The 26,779-nt window shown below is 40.2% G+C and overlaps 2 protein-coding genes across 2 annotated transcripts; both read left to right on the top strand.

The window, feature by feature from the left end:
• Positions 1-334: 334 nt before the first annotated feature.
• On the top strand, positions 335-6,626 carry LOC308075616 (protocadherin gamma-A4-like; the record flags this gene model as incomplete). Its single annotated transcript, XM_080415563.1, has 2 exons — positions 335-2,728; positions 5,487-6,626. 2 exons carry the CDS (start codon positions 335-337, stop codon positions 6,624-6,626), a joined length of 3,534 nt encoding a protein of 1,177 aa, XP_080271689.1.
• Positions 6,627-8,384: 1,758 nt separating this feature from the next.
• On the top strand, positions 8,385-26,310 carry LOC308075519 (protocadherin beta-16-like). Its single transcript, XM_080415447.1, has 3 exons — positions 8,385-10,697; positions 19,887-20,960; positions 24,464-26,310. The coding sequence occupies exons 1-3, from the start codon at positions 8,400-8,402 to the stop codon at positions 24,497-24,499; spliced, it is 3,408 nt and encodes a 1,135-aa protein (XP_080271573.1). The 5' UTR covers positions 8,385-8,399; the 3' UTR covers positions 24,500-26,310.
• Positions 26,311-26,779: the final 469 nt, after the last annotated feature.

The raw sequence follows: 26,779 nt of genomic DNA, 5'->3' as shown, positions 1-26,779 counted from the left end.
ATAACCAATTAATACTCAATTGAATTTTTAGGTGCAGAGGTGCATGATTTCCGAAACGTGGTGCTATTTGCTACATATAAAGCATTCTATGCTCGTTGTCGTCATGACAGTAATTTGTAGTGAGACATTTGTAATGTGCTGTGGAGCCACTGGACAGCTCCCTGGTGCTGAAACAACCTTCTAATATAAACGGGACGTTTTAATTCATTGTGACTGATACACTTTTGGATCAAGAAAACAAAACAAATCCACCTTCTTCTTAACAGGAAACATGCATTTTATTCACTGAAATTCTGCGCGTTTAATACAAACAACAATGGTCTTGTTTTCAACAATGCCGTCATGGAAAAGGTACGTCTCGCTTATCATTCTCTTTTTCGTCGTTCAGTACATAACAGCTTCAGTCACTCATTTTTCCATCCCTGAAGAATTGAAAGAAGGATCAGTTGTGGCAGATCTAGCCTCAGATTTAGGCTTAGACGTTAAGACGTTGAGTAAAAGGAAGATGCGTCTTGATATAATCGCTAACAAAAAATATCTGGATGTGAACAAAGAGACTGGTGAGCTGTATATTGTGGAGAAGATTGACAGAGAAATTATTTGTAATTACAAATCATCAGCTTCATGTTATCTAAAATTGGAGGTAACCCTGGAGAATCCTCTACGTATGTTCAATATGGAACTAGAAATATTAGATGTGAACGACAACGCCCCTCAATTTAGAAGAGAAGCGGTACATTTAGACATATCGGAGTCGACACCCGTTGGAGAGCGATTCTCCTTGAGTAATGCAGTTGACCCAGACGTCGGAAGTAATTCAGTAAAGACTTATCATTTGAGTGAAAGTGAACATTTTAATATTGAAGTTCAGACAGGGAGAGATGGATCGAAATTTGCTGATTTGGTTCTGAAAAGGTCGTTAGACAGAGAGCAGCAGGCCGGTCATCATCTAATACTCACTGCTGTAGATGGCGGCACACCGACACGTTCTGGTACTGCCAGCATTATTGTCCGCGTTTTAGATACGAATGATAACGCCCCAACATTTGATAAAGATAATTACGAAATCAGCATAATGGAGAATTCTCCAATAGGAAGCCTAGTGATCCATCTTAACGCCACAGATTTAGACGAGGGATCAAATGCTGATATAATGTATTCTTATAGTCTGTACACATCAGAAAAAACGCAAGAGACCTTCAACCTGAATCCATCTACTGGTGAGATCACTGTTAAGGGAATGTTAAATTATGAGGACTTTAAAATTTATGATATGGAAGTTATAGCAACAGATAAAGGAGCCAATGCCTTATCAGGGCAGTGTAAAATAACGATTGTTGTAGAAGACATGAATGATAATCACCCAGAAATATCTATCAAATCATTTCATAGTCCTGTCAAGGAAAGTATAGAATTAGACACTGTGATAGCAGTGATTAGTGTCAGTGATAAAGACTCAGGAAACAATGGAATAGTTGATCTCCATATTCCTAAAAATATGCCTTTCAAGCTGAGAGAATCATCTGATAACTATTTTGAATTAGTAGTGTCAGAACCATTAGACAGAGAGAAGGTTCCAGAATATGACATCACTTTCACAGTCACAGACAGAGGTTCTCCTCCATTATCTGACAATGAAACTATGACTTTAGAGCTTTTAGATGTTAATGATAATGTTCCACAGTTCCCTCAGTTATTTTATTCAATACGCGTTCAGGAAAATAATGCTCCTGGGGCCTTGTTAAGTGCCCTTACTGCACTTGATCCAGACCTCCATGAAAATCAGTATTTAGTTTATTTCATCTTAGAAAAGGAGATAGCCAACACATCCATGTCCATGTTGTTCTCCATTAATCCAGAGAATGGTAATCTTTATGCGTTAAAAACATTTGACTACGAGATTGAGAATGAGTTCCTCTTCCACATTGAGGCCAGGGATTCTGGTATCCCTCCACTCAGCAGTAACGTGACTGTTCACATCATTATTGTGGACCAGAATGACAATAAGCCAGTCATAGTCTCTCCATGGCGCCCACATGGATCAGTGGTGGAGGAAAAGATCCCAAGATCCACTGATAAAGGCTCTCTAATTGCCAAGGTCATAGCTTTAGACACAGACTCCCCACAGAACTCTCGGATTAGCTACCAGTTTCTACAAGTGAGTGATGCCACTTTGTTCAGTCTGGACCAATACAATGGAGAGGTCCGGACTATGAGAATGTTCAGTTACAGAGATTCACGTCACCAACAGATGGTTGTTGTTGCCAAGGACAACGGGGAACCTGCTCTCTCGGCTACAGTTACCATCAAGTTATCTACAATAGAGACTGCTGTCAAGGCCTACTCTGACATGACTGAAGTGCCTCTGGAATATGACATATTTTCAGACATAAACCTATATTTACTCATCGGTCTGGGCTCAGTGTCCTTTCTCTTACTGATCACCATATTGGTCACCATCGTACTCAAGTGTCAGAAACCCAATTACAGCAAAACAGCTCCACCCTGTAGGAACAGTGTGATCAGTAGTGAGAGGAACTCAACCATCGCAGATTCCACCCTGGTTTCCAATGATGCCTACTGGTACAGTCTGTTTCTAGCAGAGACCAGAAAAGGAAAGATGGTCGTTAGACAGCCTGTGCCAAAGGGTTCCAGATACATCGTGTCCAGTTTACCAAGGAGTATAGGCGTGACAGACACCAGCGACTCAGCAGCGTCCACTCTGCAGGTAAGGAAAACCACGTCAAAACAAAACATCATCCAGTATTATCCAGACACAAATTGGCAATTACAGCACTGTTCCCATATGATTGGTTGCTGGTAATTATGCCTATTTTGGATTCTACTTGCCACTACTGCTGACCCACTGTGAATGAGAAAATAAATATATGCTTGATTCTCCTGGCCCTGTTTAACAAGTCCACCATGAGCCTTTCGGCCTGGCGGAGACAATAATCTTGAACATATTGGTGTTTACTATTTAGTCAATCGTCGTTACGCACATTATTTACGCACGGGGAGCTATGCGTAAAACTCAACAAAAAACAAACAAAAAAACAAACAAAGCATAGAGGACTGTTGATTATCAATGATATTCAATAGTAGCCTACGAACTGGAAACACACAAGAAAAAGACGAAGAGAAAAACGAAGAGAAAAAAACATCTAACAAACTTATTACGCACGGAAGCAATATCAAACTAGGCATGACATAGGCCTACTGCACATAAATCGACCACTTTTGAGACATCTCAAATTGTAAACTTTTAATATAAATTTAGCATGTCAGAATTTATGTTGTATAAAAACTATACAGGTCTCTCACATTTGTATGTATGCCATTTTAATAAACAACATTTTAACAACTATACCACAATAATGCAAATAATAATACAAAGAAGCCAATTAATAAAAGTGATTAATAATATAATAAATAATTGTCAAATAAGCATATCAACTACTTTGAGTAAAACAAAAAGATTGTCAGCGAAAAGTGGCGCTGTTTACTACATAAAACACTATGGTTGGTGTCCTCATGACAGTAGTGAGCAGTAGGCCTACTCACTGCTGTGAATTGTTAAATGTGAGTGGATCCACTGGACAGATCCCTGGTGCTGAAACAGCCTTCTGACAGGATAGATTCCAGTTTGGTACGGAGAAGAATATTTAAACATTTTCCTCTTGGAAACATGTAAGCAGAGCTGCTGCATTCTTGTTACATAATCAGTCCCAACATCAGGTGTTTCCTTATCTTGTTCAGTTTGCTCAAAATCCGGATTTATAAAAAAAAAAGAACACAATGGACGGCAGCCCCCTTTTCCCCCTCATGAAAACATTTGATATCCACCTAATGCTAGAGTAGCCTACTTGAAAGAAATAGAAAATATAGCCTATAGCCTACAGTAAACTTTTTTTTTTGCACCAAGTGTCGCTGTTGATCACTTATACACATCCAGCACTTCGTGGCACTGTACCGAGCGGCGGAAAGGCAGCAGTGCTTCATTTCTCTCTAGCCAATTCTTCTTTCGCTCACTTATTCATTACTCTCTTTACTTAGGCTACTTTTGCCATTACGCTTAGCAAACATTCTTGAAAAGTGCGAGTATACGCGCACAGTTTTTACCAAGACGGAAAGCAGACGACAAAGCCTTGGAAATAATGGGGGCAGAGATCCTCCCCAAACCATGGAAGCGGTATGTCTCCATTTTAATTTTTGCTGCTTCTCTGAAAATGTCATCTTCCGTCACTCACTATTCTATTCCTGAAGAAATGGAAGAAGGATCTGTTGTCGCCAATTTAGCAGGGGATTTGGGCCTAGATGTGAAGACACTAATTGGACGGAAAATGCGGTTAGAAATAATAGCCAATAAGAAATATCTGGACGTGAACAAAGAAACGGGGGAGCTGTATATCGTAGAGAGAATTGACAGAGAGTCTCTCTGCCCCGCCAAGACATCTTGCTATCTGAAAATGGAAGCCATTATTGAAAACCCCAAAAGGATATTTTACATCGAATTGGAAATTATGGACATCAATGACAACGCACCTCATTTTAGAAGAGATACAATCGATTTGGACATATCGGAAGCAACCCAGGCTGGTGAACATTTTTCTGTCAACAATGCAGTGGACCCAGACGTTGGTTCAAACTCTGTCAAAACATACCTTTTAAGTGAAAGTGATTATTTTATAATAGAAATTCAAACAGGAAGAGATGGATCAAAGTTTGCCGATTTAATTTTGAAAAAATCGTTAGATCGCGAAGCGCAGGCGGTTCATAACCTCATTCTTACTGCTATAGATGGGGGCGTCCCCTCCCGTTCGGGTACAGCCAGCATAATTGTTCGTGTACTAGACACCAACGACAATGCTCCAACATTTGACAAGGAAAACTACAACATAAATATAATAGAAAATTCTCCAATTGGAAGTCTTGTAGTTCAGCTTAACGCTACGGATTTAGACGAGGGATCTAATGGGGAAATAGTGTATGCCTACAGTCTGTACACATCAGAGAAAACACAAGAAGCGTTTAATCTGAACCCCAACACCGGTGAAATCACTGTAAAAGGAACGTTAAACTATGAAGATTACAAGATTTATGACATGGAAGTAATAGCAACTGACAGAGGCACAAATTCATTAACAGGGCAGTGTAAATTGACAATTCATGTTGATGATATGAATGACAACCACCCCAAAATATCTATTAAATCGTTCCATAGCCCTGTCAAGGAAAATATAGAATTAGAAACAGTGATAGCAGTAGTTAGTGTCAGTGATCAAGATTCTGGTGATAATGGAGTCGTTGATCTTCGGATTCCTGAAAATATGCCATTCAAATTGAAAACATCTTCTGAAAACTATTTTGAATTAGTAGTGTCAGAACCATTAGACAGAGAGAAGGTTCCAGAATATGACATCACATTCACAGTCACAGACAGAGGTTCTCCTCCATTATCTGACAATGAAACAATGACTTTAGAACTTTTAGATGTTAATGATAATGTTCCACAGTTCCCTCAGTCATTTTATACGATACGTTTAATGGAGAATAATGCACCTGGTGCATTGATAAGTGCCCTTACTGCACTTGATCCAGACCTCCATGAAAATCAGTATTTAGTTTATTTCATCTTAGAAAAGGAGATAGCCAACACATCCATGTCCATGCTGTTCTCCATTAATCCAGAGAATGGTAATCTTTATGCCTTAAAAACCTTTGACTACGAGATTGAGAAGGGGTTCCTCTTCCACATTGAGGCCAGGGACTCTGGTGTTCCTCCACTCTGCAGTAACGTGACTGTTCACATCATTATTGTGGACCAGAATGACAATAAACCAGTCATAGTCTCCCCATGGCGCCCACATGGATCAATGGTGGAGGAAAAGATCCCACGATCCACTGATAAAGGCTCACTGGTTGCCAAGGTGATTGCCTTAGACACTGACTCCCCACAGAACTCTCGGATCAGCTACCAGTTTCTACAAGTGAGTGATGCCACCTTGTTCAGTCTGGACCAATACAACGGCGAGATACGGACTATGAGAATGTTCAGTTACAGAGATTCACGTCAACAACAGATGGTTGTTGTTGCCAAGGACAACGGGGAGCCTGCTCTCTCTGCTACAGTTACCATCAAGTTATCCACAATAGAGACTGCTGTCAAGGCCTACTCTGACATGACTGAAGTGCCTCTGGAATATGACATATTTTCAGACATAAACCTGTATTTGCTCATCGGCTTGGGCTCAGTGTCCTTTCTCTTACTGATCACCATATTGGTCACCATCGTACTCAAGTGTCAGAAACCCAATTACAGCAAAACAGCTCCTCCCTGTAGGAACAGTGTGATCAGTAGTGAGAGGAACTCAACCATCGCAGATTCCACCCTGGTCTCCAATGACGCCTACTGGTACAGTCTGTTTCTAGCAGAGACCAGAAAAGGAAAGATGGTCGTTAGACAGCCTGTGCCAAAGGGCTCCAGATACTTCGTGTCCAGTTTACCAAGGAGTATAGGTGTGACAGACACCAGCGACTCAGCAGCGTCCACCCTGCAGGTAAGGAAAACCACAGTTAAAGAAAAACCTAATCTTTTACACTTGGGTATCCTGAGCCAACTTTAATCAAATACTATGGCACTCCTATTATTGTACTTTTTCCATCTGTCATTTTGGTGACTTTCTTTTTTTACTTGCTGCTACTGTTATCAAGAGTGGGCTTCAACTTTAAATATTAAAAATGTCACTAAATTTTAAAATGATTAACTCTTTTCAACAAAAGTAAAGTGTTAAAAAAAAAAAAAAAAAAAAAACTTTATTAATGTCCCAAAAGGGAAAATAGGTTTACAACAAGAGTTAGCAAAACATATTACATACATTAAACATTATCTCTCGCTGCGGGTCGCAGCGTGCGCATGCGCTCTGTGTCCCTCATTGCAGAGGGAGAATTTATGTTATATGATGTACACGCACTGGGAGCTAGAACTCGACAAAACCTAAATAAAGTGAATGTGACAGATGGCTGTTCAGTGATTATCAATAATAATGAATAGTGAACTATAAACTGTGACAATGAGAACAAAATCAAACGAACAAAATCAAAATCCCTTATACGCAAGAGAAACAATGCTTAAACGCGCAATACATAAACTCAATGCATTACATATTCTACATAAATCAACAAATTGTGAGGCAGAGATATCTTGAATTATTAAAAGAAATATATAAATGCATACATGATCAGAAAGTATGCTTAACACTCCTGGCCCTGTTTAACACGCCCATCAAGAGCGGCCTGAAATTACATATTAACATTTTAACAGATTTTTCTCATGTAAATTGTAAAATGATGAACCATATCTTATATCCAAGAATCTATTTTTTATTTTAGTCAATTTTCGTTACGCACAATTGTTTACGCACATGGAGCTATGCGTAAAACTCGACATAGCATAAATGGAGAGACTGTGGCATAGAGGGCTGTTCTATAATGATCAACAAAAATCAATAATATAAACGGTGATATTGAGAAAACACAAAATACAGCAAAAACGAAGGAAACAATTCCAATGAACAAAAACAATATCCATTACGCATGGTTTTTACGCACGGGAAGCAACGCATACAACTTGGCATGACACACTGTATAAATGGACCAATTGCGTATCTTAAATTATGCCCTTTTAATATAAATGAATTAGCATGATCAGAACGTATACAGCTATATAAAACAAGCAACATGGTACTGATGTACTGATGTTCAGACTTGAATACATATTTGTTAAATTAAAATACTATGGATAAACAAATCATACAGAAGGGTTCACATCATTCAATATTAAAGTATGATGATTGTCAGGAAGTATATGAAAACAATAGCAGAGATACATATTTTCAACTATATGGGTGGTTGTATTTTAGGCTTATAATTATACAACATATATGTCAATATTGAGGTCAGAATCTGCAGAGGCTAATAATGTAGACTGTTAGTTTTTACCTCCATAACGCAGCATTGTGCAATGTTACCTAAAGTTTTTGTTTCGTGTTTTTTTTGTTCCCGAGTCCAAAATAAACAGGGGTTAGGGTGTCGCTGCTCACCACGAAAACACAGCAGTCAGTGAGGTTAACATGCGCATGAGAGTTGCTTGTAAGTGGCTCTGGAAGCGACACATTTCATTTGCACACCTCTCTCTGACTCAGTATTGTGAAAGGCTATATCATTTCATAAAGATCCTGCGCGCTACACAGTTTTTCCCTGGCTTCACGCAAGGATTGTACACAATGGTTTACCACATCTTTCAGACGTCTTGGAGTTGGTACGTTTCTCTATTTTTCCTTTTTTCTGCAGCCATATATACGGCAGCGTCAGTAATTCACTATTCTATTCCCGAGGAAATGGAGGAAGGTTCGGTCGTTGCGAATTTGGCTGCTGACTTGGGCGTTGACGTGAAGACGCTGATTCAGCGAAGAATGAGGATAGATCTGGTTGCCAATAAAAAATATCTCGACGTTAACAAGGAAACAGGAGAACTATATGTTCTAGAAAGGGTGGACAGGGAAAATCTATGCCCCTCCAAGACAACAACGTATTGCTTTCTTAAACTGGATGCCACCATAGAAAATCCAATACGAATGTTTAACGTTGAGATAGAGATCACAGATATTAATGACAACGCCCCACATTTTCGACGCGGTACAATGCAGTTGGATATCTCGGAATCAACACCTATTGGAGAGCGTTTCTCACTGAATAATGCTGTAGACCCAGACGTTGGAACAAATTCTGTGAAAAACTACCATTTAAGCTCAAGCGAATACTTTGCTATTGAAATTCAGGCTGGAAGAGATGGATCCAAATTTGCTGACTTAATTCTGAAAAAAGCTTTAGACAGAGAAATACAAGCTGTACATAATTTGATTCTCACAGCTGTAGATGGTGGGGTTCCAACACGCTCTGGTACTGCCAACATCGTTGTTAGGGTGCTCGACGTCAATGATAATGCCCCTAAATTTGATAAAGAGAGTTATGAAATAGACATAATGGAAAATTCTCCTATTGGCAGTCTTGTAGTTAAACTAAATGCTACTGATTTAGATGAAGGCCCAAATTCGGACATTGTTTACTCCTATAGTTTATACACGTCAGAGAAAACGCAAAACACATTCACCTTGAATCCTGATACTGGTGAAATCAGAGTGAGAGAAATGATCAATTATGAGGATTTCAAAATGTATGATATGGAGGTTATAGCAACAGATAAGGGACTAAATTCTTTATCTGGACAGTGCAAATTAACAATATTAGTGACAGATATGAATGACAATCACCCAGAAATCTCTATCAAATCATTTCTGAGTCCTATAAAAGAGAGTGCACCAATAGACACAGTGATAGCAGTAGTTAGTGTGAATGATAAAGATTATGGTGATAATGGGATAGTTGATCTTCGAATTCCTGATAATATGCCATTTAAATTGAGAGAATCATCTGATAACTATTTTGAATTAGTAGTTTCAGAACCGCTAGACCGTGAGAAGGTTCCAGAATATGACATCACTTTCACAGTCACAGACAGAGGTTCTCCTCCATTATCTGACAATGAAACCATGACTTTAGAGCTTTTAGATGTTAATGATAATGTTCCACAGTTCCCTCAGTCTTTTTATACAATACGTGTACAGGAGAATAATGCTCCCGGGGCCTTGTTAAGTTCTGTCACTGCAATTGACCCTGACCTCCATGAAAATCAGTATCTAGTTTATTTCATCTTAGAGAAGGAAATAGTAAACACCTCCATGTCCATGTTGTTCTCCATTAATCCGGAAAACGGAAAACTTTACGCATTAAAAACCTTTGACTATGAATTTGAGAAGGAGTTCCTCTTCCACATTGAGGCCAGAGACTCAGGTGTTCCTCCACTCTGCAGTAACGTGACTGTTCACATCATTATTGTTGACCAGAATGACAACACCCCTGTCATAGTCTCTCCATGGCGCCCACATGGATCAGTGGTGGAGGAAAAGATCCCAAGATCAACTGACAAAGGATCTCTAATTGCTAAGGTGATTGCCTTAGACACCGACTCCCCACAGAACTCTAGGATTAGCTACCAGTTTCTACAAGTGAGTGATGCCACCTTGTTCAATCTGGACCAATACAACGGAGAGATCCGGACTATGAGAATGTTCAGTTACAGAGATTCACGTCACCAACATATGGTTGTTGTTGCCAAGGACAACGGGGAGCCTGCTCTCTCTGCTACAGTTACCATCAAGTTATCCACAATAGAGACTGCTGTCAAGGCCTACTCTGACATGACTGAAGTGCCTCTGGAATATGACATCTTTTCAGACATAAACCTGTATTTGCTCATCGGTCTGGGCTCAGTGTCCTTTCTCTTATTGATCACCATATTGGTCACCATCGTACTCAAGTGTCAGAAACCCAATTACAGCAAAACAGCTCCTCCCTGTAGGAACAGTGTGATCAGTAGTGAGAGGAACTCAACCATTGCAGATTCCACCCTGGTCTCCAATGATGCCTACTGGTACAGTCTGTTTCTAGCAGAGACCAGAAAAGGAAAGATGGTCGTTAGACAGCCTGTGCCAAAGGGCTCCAGATACATCGTGTCCAGTTTACCAAGGAGTATAGGCGTGACAGATACCAGCGACTCAGCAGCTTCCACCCTGCAGGTAAGGGAATACCCTTCAAAACAAAGAATATTCATCTCTTAGCTGCTGCTGTTTGCTGAGAGGGGTCCAAAATATTAAGATCCCAGAGACACCCAATCAGCAGGCTGATTAGGAAAACAGCAAAAGAGTTCAGATAAAATAGATAAACCCAGTAAGCCCACCCAATAAACCACAAACTATGCCTTTACCTTAGCCAATGATACTCTAACCTAAAGTCCTACACTGCACAATACAATGACAATGACAATGAAACACAGTACACATTCAATAATAAATAGACAAAACCTCCGTCCCAAACTCACTGCCCCAGGGCCCGGGCCCGGCTGGGCTCAGTTGACATCACCGACTTCTATCCAGTCTGGGCTCTATCGTGGGGAAACCATCTACAAGGCTTTGGTTGCTATAACGACGGAACCCAGAAGCTGCAGGGAATCCATCTGCGCTGTTGGAATTACGCTGGCGGCTGCTGGTCCACGGGAAGGGGTCAGGCCTCAGGTAGCCTACCAGGCGGGATAGCGATAGCCGATGTCCACGCCAATCAGCAAAGAAACACAGGCACTCCCCACTGTGCAATTGGCTACTACAGTTCTGTTTCCATATTGACTGTTTTTACCAACCATTGTAGATTACACCCTGGTCTCAGATGCCTACTGGTACAGTCTGTTTTAGATCAGGAAAGTACATTTGGTAGTTAGACAGCCTGTTCCAAAGGGGTTCAGATACATTGAGTTCAGTATACCAAGACGTATGGGAATGACAGAAAGTAGTGACTTAGCAGCCTCAATTTTGCATAGCAAACTAATCCCAACCCAATTGCAGGTAGCAAATATTATCATAATTCATTTCAAGAAAGTTAGCCCTCCATCAAAAGCTTTCTTTAATTACACCCATTGTCAACATCCTGATATATATCTGGTGTAAATTTAATTATAAAATGTAACCAGGGCCAGAATAAGAATACAAAGGGCCCTGGAGATAAACCTAATGAAATATATTCTGGTTATCCCATGTCTCACGTTTTAAAGTGAAACAAACAAACAAACAAACAAACAAATAAACAAACTAAAAGTACCTCAGACCACATTTCTTGTTCCAACCAATCAAGACGTTGATTCAGAAGCACAGAAGGGAGGGGAGTAATTTGATTGGGTGCTGAGCTAAATTGTAAAAAGAAAAGTCAGAATTGAGGACTGTACCTTTTAATCTGAGTGGAAACACAACAGTTTAAGAAAGAGTATGAAACATGATTAATTAGTGAACCCTTTATGTTGTGTAAAAAAATATTTCTAAGCTGAGACATGGAAAACATCATATGTACAGGGGACCACGGCACAATTTAACAACCTAACACTAGAGGTCTCCGCCAGGTCAGGTAGGATATTGTGGCCTCCTGGTGGCGCTATAATAGGCCAATGTGAAAAGGGTGCCATTTCTTCTTAGGCCTTGCACGGCAATCGGACACTGCATTCATGATTTGAGGTATTTTGTTCAAAAAATGTGTTTTGCTAAATTAGACCTGCTGGTAGCGCTATAACAGGCCAATGTTAAAAGGGTGGCATTTGCTCCTCAACATAGTGTGAATGTGTGTGCAAAGTTTGACCGCAATCGGATGCTGCGTTAATGATTTGCAGCATTTTGTTCAAAACAAGCCACTAGGTTCAAGGTTCAAGGTTCAAGGTTAGCTTTATTGTCCCTTGCGGGAAATTGGTTTGCAGCCAGATCATAGTAAGAAATACACATAACAACAACATTCAATACAAAACTAAGATCTAAGAACAGGGCACTATAGACAGAGAATTCATGACATCCAAAGTAGCAAAGTCAGTATAAGTACATTAATGGTTATTATGCACAAAGAGGCAAGAATTAAAAAAAATGTGCTATCTGCTGTTCAGCAGTTTAATAGCAGCCGGGACAAAGGATAGTTTGAACCGATTGTTCTTTGTGGTGGGCACCCTCAGCCGACGACCTGAGGGCAACAGTTCAAACTCAGATCGAAGTGGGTGATCCGATACCTCCAGGAGGGAGGAGGCTCTCTTAAGCATCTGCCTCTTGTACAGTTCTGTGAGTTGGGCTTGGGTTCTCCCAGAAATCTTGCTGGCCACTTTGACGAGGCTGCTGAGCCTGTTCTTGTTTGCCAGGGTCAGATTACCGTACCAGGAAACCATACAAAACATGAGAACAGATTCAATAAAACTTCTATAGAAAAGAGTCATCATCACAGATGAGACATTAAAAGAACGCATTTTCCTCAGAAAAAAAAGACGCTGCTGGACTTTTTTAGATGTAGAGGCAACATGAGTGTCGAAAGAGAGTTTGTTGTCAAGAATGACACCCAAGTATTTATAGCTCTCTACAACCTCTATTTCTGTGCCCTTAATGATTGTAGGAGCAGGACTGGGAGGAGTCCTTCTAAAGCTGATGATCATGTCTTTTGTTTTGGTCAAATTTAACTGTAAGAATGACTTGTCACACCACAATATGAAGTCATTGACAACTGGCCCATGCTGTACCTCATTATCCTCAAGAAGGCTAACAATCACAGAATCATCAGCAAATTTGACAATATACCTGTTAGGGTGATTGCTACAGCAGTCGTTGGTATACAAAATATACAGTAGTGAGGAGAGACAACAGCCTTGGGGAGAACCAGTGGAGGAGAGCAACAGAGAAGACAGGACCTCATTTACCCTCACGCACTGAGACCTAACAGTTAAGAAGTCTATGATCCAGCCAACAAGGTTAAGATCCAGATTAAAATAACTAATTAGCTTCTGGGCTAGAAGATGTGGCTGGATCGTGTTAAAGGCAGAGGAAAAATCGACAAACAACAGTCTGGCCTGTGTTTTTTTCCCCTCAAGGTGGCGGTACAAGAAATGCAGTAGGGTGATAGTGGCATCATCTACACCTCTACCAGACCTGTATGCAAACTGCAGGGGATCTAGAGATTTCTCCACCTGCTTTAGGATGTTATCTTTGACTAGCTTTTCCAAACATTTCATTACTAATGAAGTCAAAGCAACAGGCCTGAAGTCATTTAATGACTTTGGGGTCCTAATTTTGGCAACTGGAACAATTGTGGACTGTTTCCATAACTTAGGGACCCGCTGTTGTTGAAGAGATAAATTAAAAATAAAATGAAAAATGCTGCAGAGTTGTTCAGCACAAGTTGAGAGAACCTTGCCACATATGTTGTCCGGCCCTGGACTTTTTGACTTAGTGTGTCTGAGGTGTTTTTCCACACTTTTTTTGTCAATAACTAGGGCTGGAGGAGCTCTAGTCTCATTCTTTAATTCAGTAATTTTATCAACAAAATCCTGATTCTCAAATCTTAGGTAAAACTTATTTAGCTCATTGGCCAGCTGTACATCTGAGTTAAACCCAGGCAAGGAGATGTGCTTATGGCCTTTATCATCTGACCCTGTCATAGATTTCATGCCGTTCCATGCTTCCCTGAGGTTATTACTGCTTAGCTCAGCTTCGATTTTGTTTTTGTACCTAAGTTTAGCTTTTTTAATTTCAGACTTGATCTCCCTGTTTAGTTCCCTGACCTTGGGTAGATCACCCTCATTGAAGGCATTTTTCCTTTTGTGGATTAAGCTTTTTAGGGCTGATGATGCCCAGGGTTTGTTGTTAGGAAAAACCTTAACAGTCTTAGTGGGAATGACATTGTTTTCACAGAATGTTATATAGCTGCACACAGCGTCTGTAATTTCATCAATGTTATCAGATGATTCTGTAAACACAGACCAATCTGTGCAGTCAAAGCACCCCTGCAGGGCAAGAGAGGAATCCTCATTCCAGATCTTCACCTGTCTTTTCCGCACCTTCTCCCTCCTTAGTACAGTCTTGTAAACGGGTAGAAGGTGTACAATGTTATGATCAGAAGATCCGAGAGCAGGGCCCGCCTCTGATTTGTATGCTCCTTTAATGGAGCCATAGCATAGATCCAGAGTCTTGTTGCGCCGTGTGTGACAGTTGACATATTGATAAAAACTGTTTAAAGTTTTTTTCAAGTTGCAATGATTAAAATCTCCCAGAATTATGTTGGGCGCGTCAGGGGAGATAGATTGCAATGACTGTGTCACTCTGAAGACGGTGTTCGCTGCAATGTCCGCGTTGGCTTTTGGATGAATGTAAACAACGGTGATAAACACTTGGGGAAATTCCCTTGGGAGATAAAAGGGCCGCACCGACACGGATAGGAGCTCTATATCGGGCGTGCATAACCGTTCACGCACGGTGAAGTTATTACACCATCTCCGATTAATGTATAGGCACACCCCTCCTCCCTGTGTTTTGTGTGTTACCTCACTGTCCCGGTCCAGCCGTATAGGCGATCCGAAGCCGCTGATGTCAAATGACGCGTCAGAGTCAGTAAGCCAAGTTTCAGTGAATGCCATCAGACAGACATCCCTGTATTCGCGTAGATGACTGATATTCCCATGTAATTCATCCATTTTGTTCCTTAAAGATTGGACGTTGGCCAGGATTATGGAGGGTAGTGGGACGCGGTTGTTTTGCGTCTGTTTCCTTAAACGTTGACGCACGCCACCCTTCTTTCCTCTTTTCCTGATGTATGCCGATTTCTTGAAGCCATCTCCTACATTCACAGAATCTCCGACTATTTCTGGATTGAAATTGGAAGTCTGTGAGGAAAGTGTCGCGTCGAGGCTCTGACGATTCCACTGTAGATTTAGGAGAAACTCCCGCGAGTACTGAAATGTTTGTGAGTGTTGGTGACTCCATGCAAAAACCATTAAAAGCATCAAAAGTAGTACTCTTAGAAACTCCATCTTTCAGCCTCCTGAGCTACAAGTAGGACTTAATAAGTACTCAGAAACTCTAGGCCTGTTCTGACCAGACAAACATAATAAACAGTTAAAACGAGCACAGACACTCCTTGACTAAAAACCTGCTGCTGGTCGCCACAAGAGCAGCGCTACTGCAAACTTTAGATGTCAATCTTAGCCAATCAGGATGGAATATGAAAAAGCAAACACATCCGTCTTGATCACATATAGAGATCTTGTGTACCGATTTGCGTGAAATTTGGATAAAATCGGAAGGAGTGATATATATATTTTTTTACATAAGTCGGCCTCCTGGTGGCGCTATAAAAGGCAGATGTGAAAAATGCAGAGCAAGGGTTTTTATTTGACCTCTAGTGCGCTTACAAAGTTTTACACAGATCGGTGCAGTTATAGGTAAAAACACGAATCGGCCTGTTATAGCGCCACCATGAGGCTGCTTTGAAAATTTTCAAGTGGTATTTCTTCCTCGGCATAGTGGAAATACGCATGCAAAATTTCAAGGAAATTGCATGCTGTATTCATGATTTGAGGCATTTTGTTCAAAACGGAGAAAAACTTTGTAAGCCATTTTTAGCCAATCAGGATGGAATATGATAAATCTGAAAGACCTATACTGTGTACCGATTTGCAGGATTTTTGGACATAATCTGTAGGAGTACTGTCAAAAAATATGTTTTGCACAAATCGGCCTCCTGGTGGCACTATAAAAGGCCCATGTGCACAGTTTCACTGCGAGCAAGCCAATGGTGCCGAGATTAGCTGTACACAGACAGAATGACGGACGGACACACACACGGACGGACGGACAGGGGGCAAAACATACTCTCTCGCCATGCCTTTCGGCCTGGCGGAGACAATAAAGAAGGCTATATGAGTATGACTATAATTAAATGCTTGTTTTTCACAGATGAAGTTAACAAACAAGGGGGAGACCACTGCAAAATTAAATTAAATCATCATCATCAACATCAACAACAACAACTTCAAAGTGCCACATTTATAAATCGATCAAACTCCAACATCATTTTAAAAAAGAGTGCGCATATGCAACATGGATACAATGAAGTAATAATTTCAATGGTGCAAGCTTCAAATAAAGTAGTATGCAGCCAATTACCACAAAGCCCGCGACTTGACGAATGTGTTGCAATATCTATGGTTGCAAGCAGCCCTCTCTGATACAGCAAATGCCCCCTATTCAGCACCATGGACAGCGAAGGGGGATCAGAGTTGAGGGAGAAGGGGAAAAAAAGAGTGAAACGCAGCAAAAGCCACCAATTATTATTCAAAAGTTGACCAACTAACATGTCAAAAATAACGTGCCGATAACACCATCAATAGGCCTACATTATGGCAGTTGTTTAATATAAATTTACATTTATTCAATAGAGCAGCACTTACCTGTCTGTTGGACTGAATCTCATAAGGCTAAACAAACACCCTTTCCTTTCATTAACCACGAAATGTCTGCGTGGTTGCTCTCGAATGGCAATTATGGGCTGGGATGCAACAAGTTCTCACATGTTGCCAAAAATTGTAGCTAATCAGGATTTCAGTGCAATCAACAAAGTTGGCATAGGCCACAGAGGACGGGAGAATCATTGCATTCCCCCCAAAAAAAGATATAATTTTTTTTTTTTAAAGGCATACAAACATGCAGACATAGATAGAGTGAAGTCAATTTTAAACTTGTGAGCCACTGCAAACTCCAAGTCTGATGCCTGCTGCTATGTTGTTAGTTATTCTGTCACATTAACGCGGAATGGCAAGCGCACCCCGTAATCCGGCCATTGTCCCCATGTTATACATTTACACTCAGAAATGTAAAATAATGATCTATCTTTCTTGCATGAAACATTATCTTCCACCTAAAATGACACATATAATCAGCTATTGATAACAATGTTAATTACGCACTGATTATGCACATATATCAATGCGTAAAACTCGTTATTATAAATCAAATCTATTGCTTGCTTAGCACTCATATAATCTTTCATATTTTTTTTCCCATTCTTACACAGGCTCATATGCCTGTTAAAATGACTCCCCTATGCATGTTTCTTGTATCACAATCACAAATACAATTCAGTCAGAATTTAGATTTTTCCTGAAAAGCACAAAAACACCAACGCGTTGCTGCTCACCATAAATACTAACATCGCGTAGAAGGTTTTTCACAGCCAGTAGCCTACCATAGGCTGTGGACAGCTTGTTTTCTATTCCAAATGAACGCAGTCTGATCCAGCCTAGAGTCCGCCTACTGTATCCTATCATTCATTTGCACACACACCACACGTGTATGCACGCAACACTTCCGTATCCGCTCGAGACACAAACACCGGAACAGCAACCTGCAAATCAAATAGATCCCAGTCTATAAAACACTACTCAGTCCTTTATGACTTTATGACATTCTCAACCTTTTCAGGCCGCGACCCCCCAAAATAATCATATTTGAACTGGGGACCCCCCCCACCCTGATAAGCACTTGGAATTGTAGGAGTTGAGGCATTAGTTTGTTTGACTCGGTTCCACATCGTGAAAATAGCAGATCTACAAGCTCACAATGCCTCACAACGCGAGACGTTGTGAGCTTGTAGATCGGCTATTTATTTATTTTTTGCCACTTTCTTATGATATTTGACAATTTGGCCAATGTTTGACCAGTTCTTATAGTAGCCTATAGTTTGTTGATTACTTGTAATAATGCAGTAATGGTCTTAAAGATCCTTTAATTGTCACTTCACTGTCATCTGGGGACCCCCCACCCACAGGTTGAGAACCACTGCTTTATGAGGTCATCGTCACGATGATTGGTTATAGACAAATAAGGAAGTATGTGGGCGGCTCCCTCTGGTCAAATAAGGAAGTATGTGGGCGGCTTCTTCTGGTCTTTCTTGAGAGCATCCATTCGATAAGGTCGACATAGTGGAGGAGGCTACAATTTACAAGATTTGTTCTCACACCAACATCAGAATAAGAACGTTTGGCGTGGATTTTGGAACGGGACATTATGCATTCCACCATTATGGCGCATCGCTTGCTTCAGTCATCTTGGATATGGTATGTAGCGTGCTTCCTCGTCCTGGCTGCCATCATGGACACATCCTCTGCTGTTACTCACTATTCTATCCCTGAAGAAATGGAGGAAGGGTCCGTTGTTGCAAATTTAGCATCTGATTTGGAATTGGACGTAAACACGCTGAAGAAAAGAAAAATGCGGATAGATGTTGTCGTGGCAAATAAAAAATATCTCGACATAAACAAGAACACCGGAGAGCTGTATATTTTGGAAAAGATAGATCGAGAACTTTTGTGCCCACTGAAGTCAGCTACTACATACTGCTTTCTTAAATTGGATGTTACGATCGAAAACCCAATACGAATGTTCAACATTGAGGTGGAAATCATGGATATTAATGACAACGCTCCACATTTTCGAAGGGACACGATGCATTTGGATATCTCTGAGTCAAGCCCCGTTGGAGAACGTTTCTCGTTGAACAACGCAGTAGATCCAGACGTTGGATCTAATTCTGTTAAAGACTATCATCTGAGCTTAAGCGAACATTTTGTGATTGAAATTCAGACGGGAAGAGATGGGTCCAAGTTTGCTGACTTAATTCTGAAAAAGGGGTTAGATAGAGAGAGGCAGGCTGTTCACAATTTGATACTCACAGCTGTAGATGGTGGAGTACCAATGCGCTCTGGTACCGCCAATATCATCGTTCGCGTGTTAGATATAAATGACAACGCCCCTACATTTGATAAAGACATTTATCAAGTGGATTTGATGGAAAACTCTCCAATAGGCAGTCTTGTAATTAAAGTCAATGCCTCTGATTTAGATGAGGGATCTAACTCAGATGTTGTTTATTCCTATAGTTTGTATACATCAGAGAAAACGCAAAGCACATTCAGCTTGAATCCAGATAATGGTGAAATCAGAGTTAAAGAGTTGGTTAATTATGAGGATTTAAAGATTTATGAAATGGAAGTAATAGCCACAGACAAAGGGCCAACCTCCTTATCTGGACAGTGTAAATTAACAATATTAGTGACAGATATGAATGACAACCACCCAGAAATCTCCATCAAATCATTTAAAAGTCCTATAAAAGAGAATGCACCAATAGACACAGTTATAGCAGTAGTTAGTGTGAGTGATAAAGATTCAGGTGATAATGGGATGGTTGATCTCTTAATTCCAAATAATATCCCATTTAAATTGAGAGAATCATCTGATAACTATTTTGAATTAGTAGTGTCAGAACCATTAGACAGAGAGAAGGTTCCAGAATATGACATCACATTCACAGTTACAGACAGAGGTTCTCCTCCATTATCTGACAATGAAACAATGACTTTAGAACTTTTAGATGTTAATGATAATGTTCCACAGTTCCCTCAGTCTTTTTATACAATACTTGTACCAGAGAATAATGCTCCTGGGGCCTTGTTGAGCTCTCTCACTGCATTTGACCCAGACCTCCATGAAAATCAGTATCTAGTTTATTTCATCTTAGAAAAAGAAATAGCCAACACTTCCATGTCCATGCTGTTCTCCATCAACCCTGAAAATGGAAATCTCTATGCTTTAAAAACCTTTGACTATGAGATTGAGAAGGAGTTCCTCTTCCACATTGAGGCCAGGGACTCTGGTGTCCCTCCACTCTGCAGTAATGTGACTGTTCACATCATTATTGTGGACCAGAATGACAATAAGCCAGTCATAGTCTCTCCATGGCGCCCACATGGATCCGTGGTAGAGGAAAAGATCCCACGATCCACTGATAAAGGTTCAATGGTTGCCAAGGTGATCGCTTTAGATACAGACTCCCCACAGAACTCTAGGATCAGCTACCAGTTTCTACAAGTGAGTGATGCCACCTTGTTCAGTCTGGACCAATACAACGGAGAGATCCGGACTATGAGAATGTTCAGTTACAGGGATTCACGTCACCAACAGATGGTTATTGTTGCCAAGGACAACGGGGAGCCTGCTCTCTCTGCTACAGTTACCATCAAGTTATCCACAATAGAGACTGCTGTCAAGGCCTACTCTGACATGACTGAAGTGCCTCTGGAATATGACATCTTTTCAGACATAAACCTGTATTTGCTCATCGGTCTGGGCTCAGTGTCCTTTCTCTTATTGATCACCATATTGGTCACCATCGTACTCAAGTGTCAGAAACCCAATTACAGCAAAACCGCTCCTCCCTGTAGGAACAGTGTGATCAGTAGTGAGAGGAACTCAACCATTGCAGATTCCACCCTTGTCTCCAACGACGCATACTGGTACAGTCTGTTTCTAGCAGAAACCAGGAAAGGAAAGTTTGTGGTTAAACAGCCTGTTCCAAAGAGCTCCAGGTACATTGTGTCCAGTATTCCACGGAGCACAGGAATGTCAGAAACTAGTGGTTCAGCACCTTCAACTTTGCAGGTGAGAATTGCCCTAGGCCTATAAACTATTAAAAAAAAAATCCAACACTTCTATATCTAACATCTAATATCAAAAACCGCTTTATCAAATTCAAGGTTTCACCCAAAAAAAAAAGAAAATCATTAATATAAATATTTTTTTCTGCACCTGCCCAAAATAATAATCCTAATGTCAGCAACCATATGCACAATGATAACTAACAGCACCAAGTAAAGATGGGATTTGTGTCCTAAAAAATAACGACTAACAAACCAGAATAGTAATTACATTTCTAGTTTTCTACAGTTTCTAATATATATATATATATAACCACTTCAGTCAATGTAGTCTGTCCCAAATATTTTCTAGAGTATCATGTAGGCTACTTAGTTCTGCTTTTGTTTGCAACTTGTTTTACAGACACATTTTTGATTTCTTGTCATATAAATGACTGGATTAAAACGGTACCCAATATTCCAGTTTTAAACAACAAACTTTGTATTCATATTCCATTATTCATATTATTCTTGCGGACCAGTTATTCAAGCCATTCAAACACTGAGCTATTTCACTGGTTGTGAATTGCCTTCCCTGCATGCAATGATCCAGCAGGGAAGCCATCTCCTTCCTGTTTGGGGTAAACAGCTGTCATTACCTGCTACTAAAAGCCTAATTTGTTCTGACTGGTTGAGTGGCATGGTGGTGTGTGACTTTGGCCTGTGGCCTAGATTTCAGTGTATTGAACTGTGCATGTATTGCTACAGTCACTGACAGAAATACGAATACAGCTAATGTTGTGTATAACACAGCTGGCAACATAAACATACAATAAAAAAATAAATGACATGCTTGACCTAGGTTGATAGAATGCATCTCTTCCTGTTTTTCCTGTCTGTCTTTCTCTCCATCTATGACCCAGTATTCATGTTGAACTTGTCTTTACTGCACATTCCCCTTGCCATGAATACTAATAATACAATATTTGTACAGTATATACCACCATAAATACTGTATGTAAATGTATACATGGGGTCACAAGGGCACTACTTTCATGTTCACAGCCACCTACTTTGTCGGGGTTTGGGGGACCGATGACACTTATTGCTATGGATAGCACATAACCAAGTGCACACACAGAGGCCCCCATGCATTGATTACTTCCTCTTCTGTGCTTGACAGGGAAGCACAGCATTGCTATGAATGGAAATGTCCATTCTATATGTTTTATTTCTATGGTATGTGTATATGCACCATGTTACAGCAGCAAGAGCCAACTTTAATGTGGTCTAGTATATCAATCCTGCCACACCCCTTCTCTGTGGTGCAGAGGGCTACTGTACGTCCCCTCCTTACATTACGTCACTCAATAGTGGGAGAGAAAGCAGGAGAAAGTCTGCTGCATTGTAAGGGGGTCAGGGTATTTGTGTAGAGCTTGCTTTTGCATTGCATCGCTCCAGTACCCCTGTTTGAAACACTGGAAGCTATACAGTGCACCTGCAACTTTGACAATTAGCACATTTTTTATGTCAATGTCCTTTGTTGACCTCAAAACTGAGTGAACACGTGTTCACTGGCTGCTGTATAGCAGGTAAGTATGGCTGGAGTAACCACTGATAGTTTACTAGTGAATTCGGGTGTGTGTACATCTAAAACCTAACAGTTTATTTGACTCTTTCTCACCTTTCCAGAATGACATGCTGACATGATTGTTTACAATGTTCCTATATCTGCTATTAATACTATGTCAAGTTTTGATGATTGTCAAAGGTTTATATTCTATTGATAGTGCCTTGACATATACTGTATATAAAGAAAGACAAAGTAGTGTACATTCATACACATGCAATTCTCAGTGTTAATTTAACTCGGAGTGTAAGAATTGAAATGTTTTACACTTCTAGACTTTAAATCAACACTGAGGATTTTACTGTGTAGGATACATACACATGAGTTTAATTTTTTTGTTCTTGCAATGAGCTCACCATTGGACTGCTTGTTTCTTTTCTCCCCACCAAGTACCCTAAATGAGGAAGTCCACTCTGCAGCTGGAGGTATGCAGGAGTCTCACACTCCCCCATCCTGGATTTATCCCGTTTTGAATGATGTTTTAAAATTGAGTGTGTGTTTATTTGGTTTGAGTTTCAAATTTTCCTCTTCTTTTCCCCCCTTCTTTCTGTTGTCTTGTCCCCCCCCTTTCCTCTCAAAGGAGGAGGAGTTTGTGATTTGCAAAAGATCATTCAGTCAACATCTAATATTATTACTTTTCTATTACTAACTGACTTACTTGACCTCAATGCCGCTACTAAACTGTCTAATCTAATTGCATAAAGGGCACTACTGCTATAGGTGCTGTGCATAGAAAGAATACATATGCAGTTGGTGCTACTGCCCATCTCTTTTTTCCTCTGCAAATAGAATGTGACACACACACGTCATAAGAACGTATTCTGGATTATTCTCATAACATTGATTGACCCCAGGGGGCAAAGGGCAGAGGCAATAATAATAATGGCGCTCATGCTAATCTGTGCTCTATATTTGTCAGGGGATCAAGCAAAAGTGGGAATCCAGTGTAACCACATGAACCCGCATCACTATTCTGGGGGATACATTCACCAAAAATAGCCGATCTACAAGCGACCAGATTTGGTGTAGAAGGAAAAAGAGCAGGCCAAGCACAGAGCCGGTCAATTAAGTATTTGTTTTCTATTAATAGAGGGTTTAAGTGGTTACAGGGTCTCAAGATATGTCCTCCCAAGAGATTACTTTTTTGTATCAAACAGACTCACACTGAGTTGACTACAGCTAGTCTCTGAGCTACAAACCTGTCCCCTGGGCTCACAGTATGACCATTATTGAATACAAAATAAAACGTGAAATTCATTAATCGCAACTTTTTAAATCCCTCACTGATGCACCTGTGAGGTGTTGCTTCTCCCTGGCCTTGCTTTTGTTTTGTTATTTTAACAATTTATATGTGAACAATATGATAAATCAAGGCTATTTTAATTCTGTTTTTTGTGTGCTTTAAAAACACCCCTGTGCATGTGAAATGATGTGTTCATCCTTTATATTCCCATCACTATACAGATTAGGAATACTGTATATTGTCTACGAATGAATGTAGGATTGATTGTTGTGTTTTTTTGTGTGATTGGATGGTTTAGAACTAGACTGAGTGTTGAAATGCTGAGATGATGACACTTGTGAATTCCTGTTTTCTGGTGTGTTTTGTGACCCAGTTCTTTGTGCAGGGGAGACGCACGCAAAGTGAAACCAATCACCCACCCAGTTACCTAGCAACCACTCTCCCTCACATAATATTGGAGCATGGTATTCACTGATAGACCCCACCACCGCATCACTACATATTCAAGGGCCTGCCCCAACCCTACCCACTCTGTTGTTCTGCCTGATACTGACTTGACAGATCTCGGCTGCATGAGGCATGTCAGAGTCTGGCCAATCTCAAGGCCGTCTGGATCCCGCCCACATTTGTCTAATTCTCTTCCTTTCATTTTCAGACATCTACCACCGCCAGCACTAGCAGTTCCGTATAAGGCCCCTTCCCAAGCAGTCCATTGGAGCGATGCCGCCCCAGAGAGGGGAAAGGAGAAGCCCCATGCCGTTTCACCAAACACCTTTTGACCCTTGACCTGGTCCCTTGCTACTATCACGTGTTACTGTCATGCCCAAGGACCAAAAGACACTATGGTGACTCCCCTGCCCAAACCCCTACTCCCTCCTCCCCCGGCCCCATGCCAATATTCCTATAAGCACATGTTTAACCAATCAACACAATATTTCTTTCATCATGCATGATAAGACTCTGCATGGCTGCAACCCATCAGTCTACTGTAGGCCTTTGGTATAAAATCATACTTCAGAGGAGAGAACCCAAGGACAAAGACTGCACAATGAATTGCGTATGGAAAGTTGAAGAAGCTACAACATGGAGTAATAGAGCGGACACAGGAATGTTGAACTGCCTTTAAGGGACCGTATCCCCTCTCGCAAAACTAAATGTACAAATTTGATATGACCCTTTTTTTCAACTTTTATTTTTGTTCTACTGGCGCATTTTTGTGGATTACATAATAATGTAACAAGGAGGGAAAACGGCACAAGAATCTACAAAAAGTGAGAAAAGCATCAATGGAGATTTTGAAAGTACAAGATAAAAGGGAATCAGTGTTGTGTAAATGTGGTAGCTTTTAGTATATGTTGTGTACTTGACTTTGTGCTTTATATGCGTGTGCCATGTCTAAATATGTGACAGACTGAATAGGTTCCATTAATCAGCTTATCAGGCAACAAAGAGTGAGTTTCTGCATGCAGTATTAAAGGCACTTTTATAGTTTAAGGGTAAACATGATATTGAGCAAGCCATTGTCTCAATTTAGGCCTCATTGTTGTGTCATTGTCAAGACGTGGAGGAAGATTCCATTGTGACGAGACAATAGCGCTGAACAAAGCTAAACATTGTACCAGTAGGACATCGAAACACATTTAGTCTTCTAGGAAGAATACAGTTTAATAATGTCAAGGTTATTTAAGAGGTGGTCTATAGAAGGTAAGAGATGTGGAATTTTGCATTTGTCATTTTTCTTTTTAAGTCAACAGTGTAATTGAACATTGATGACTTCATTGATGATGATTTCATTCCAGTGTGTGAAGAATTGAAATTCAACACAAATTACAAGATCCCATTCACTGCCAAATTGCTAAGAGATCCGATTCACTTTGCCAAAATGGCTGTGTTGTAATGAGTATGACCATTTGAAATGAGCACAACTCTGAATATTCCATTGAGTCTTTCAGTCTGGACTGATTGATTCCTCATAACTCTGTCCATATATATATATGACAATGTACTTTTGATTTTATGACAAACTATTGGTGCTCCTGAATATCAATATGTTCTAACATGTCATGAATTTGAAAACTTAGAACTGCACGCAATTATAAAGCAAATTAAATATTCAGCCTTATGTTTGCTTTAATATACTGAAAATGTTTAAATGTGAGATATATCAGTGAATGACTGTTAAACTTTAATACAACATTTTACTTATACTTGCTATTACTATGTTTTTATGCTTTATTCTCAAAGTGAAAAAAGTGATGAAGTGCGATGATAATTATGGTGTAATGGCAAAACAATTGAAAATGATGTGACCAAAATTCTGATCATGAACTCACGCCCACTCATCCATTGTATGAAGTTATTTTGTATTTTAAGGCAAGCATACAGTTGCTTCTTGTACAGTAAATATTGATGGTACAGTATAAGTTATGTGTGAGCATTATCGTATGGTGTTCTGTTAAATATAACAGCATTATAGAATATTACACTTGACGAACATTACAACTGGATGTCTTTGAGTTTTCTGTCTACATTATCCTGTGACAGCTGTAGGCCATGCTCAGTCTTAACAAGTCAGTCATTAGTGGAGCAATATTGAGTGGCAGGCTTCAGTAAGTTGATAATTTAGTTAGTCAATAACATCTTAACTAATCTAACCCTCTCATCCTAACCCTTATTTAGCTAAAGAATATAGGTTTACATTTCACATTTTATGTTATATGCTTATGGAGCCATGCCTGCTTTGAAGAAGACTTCAAATTGCAGTTAAGGATGTTGAAAAATATTTCATGAGATTAACTTCTGATCCTTAATGTCCAACATGTGCAAAGTGGGAGAGAGAAACACAATGCAACAAACCCTGAAGTAAATTCAGTCTTGCTGAACCAGAGTAAACATGATCACCCTTGGGATCATGGCAGCTGCCTTGCTTTTTCTTGGCAGTTGCAGGCACACAGGATGTGTATCAATACTT

This window comes from Gymnoscopelus braueri (assembly GCF_963280865.1).
Source record: "Gymnoscopelus braueri genome assembly, chromosome: 20".
In the NCBI taxonomy this organism is placed as follows: domain Eukaryota; kingdom Metazoa; phylum Chordata; class Actinopteri; order Myctophiformes; family Myctophidae; genus Gymnoscopelus; species Gymnoscopelus braueri.
Note: the sequence above shows the minus strand (reverse complement) of the source record. Positions and strands in the feature narration are given on the sequence as shown.

Excerpts from the sequence above, each read along its gene's own strand:
- LOC308075519 (XM_080415447.1), top strand. The coding sequence starts at position 8,400 with ATGGAGGAAGGTTCGGTCGTTGCGAATTTGGCTGCTGACTTGGGCGTT. Across the intron at positions 10,698-19,886 it reads CAGCAGCTTCCACCCTGCAG|CTTTTAGATGTTAATGATAA; the intron begins GTAAGGGAATAC and ends ATGACTTTAGAA. Across the intron at positions 20,961-24,463 it reads CAGCACCTTCAACTTTGCAG|ACATCTACCACCGCCAGCAC; the intron begins GTGAGAATTGCC and ends TTTCATTTTCAG.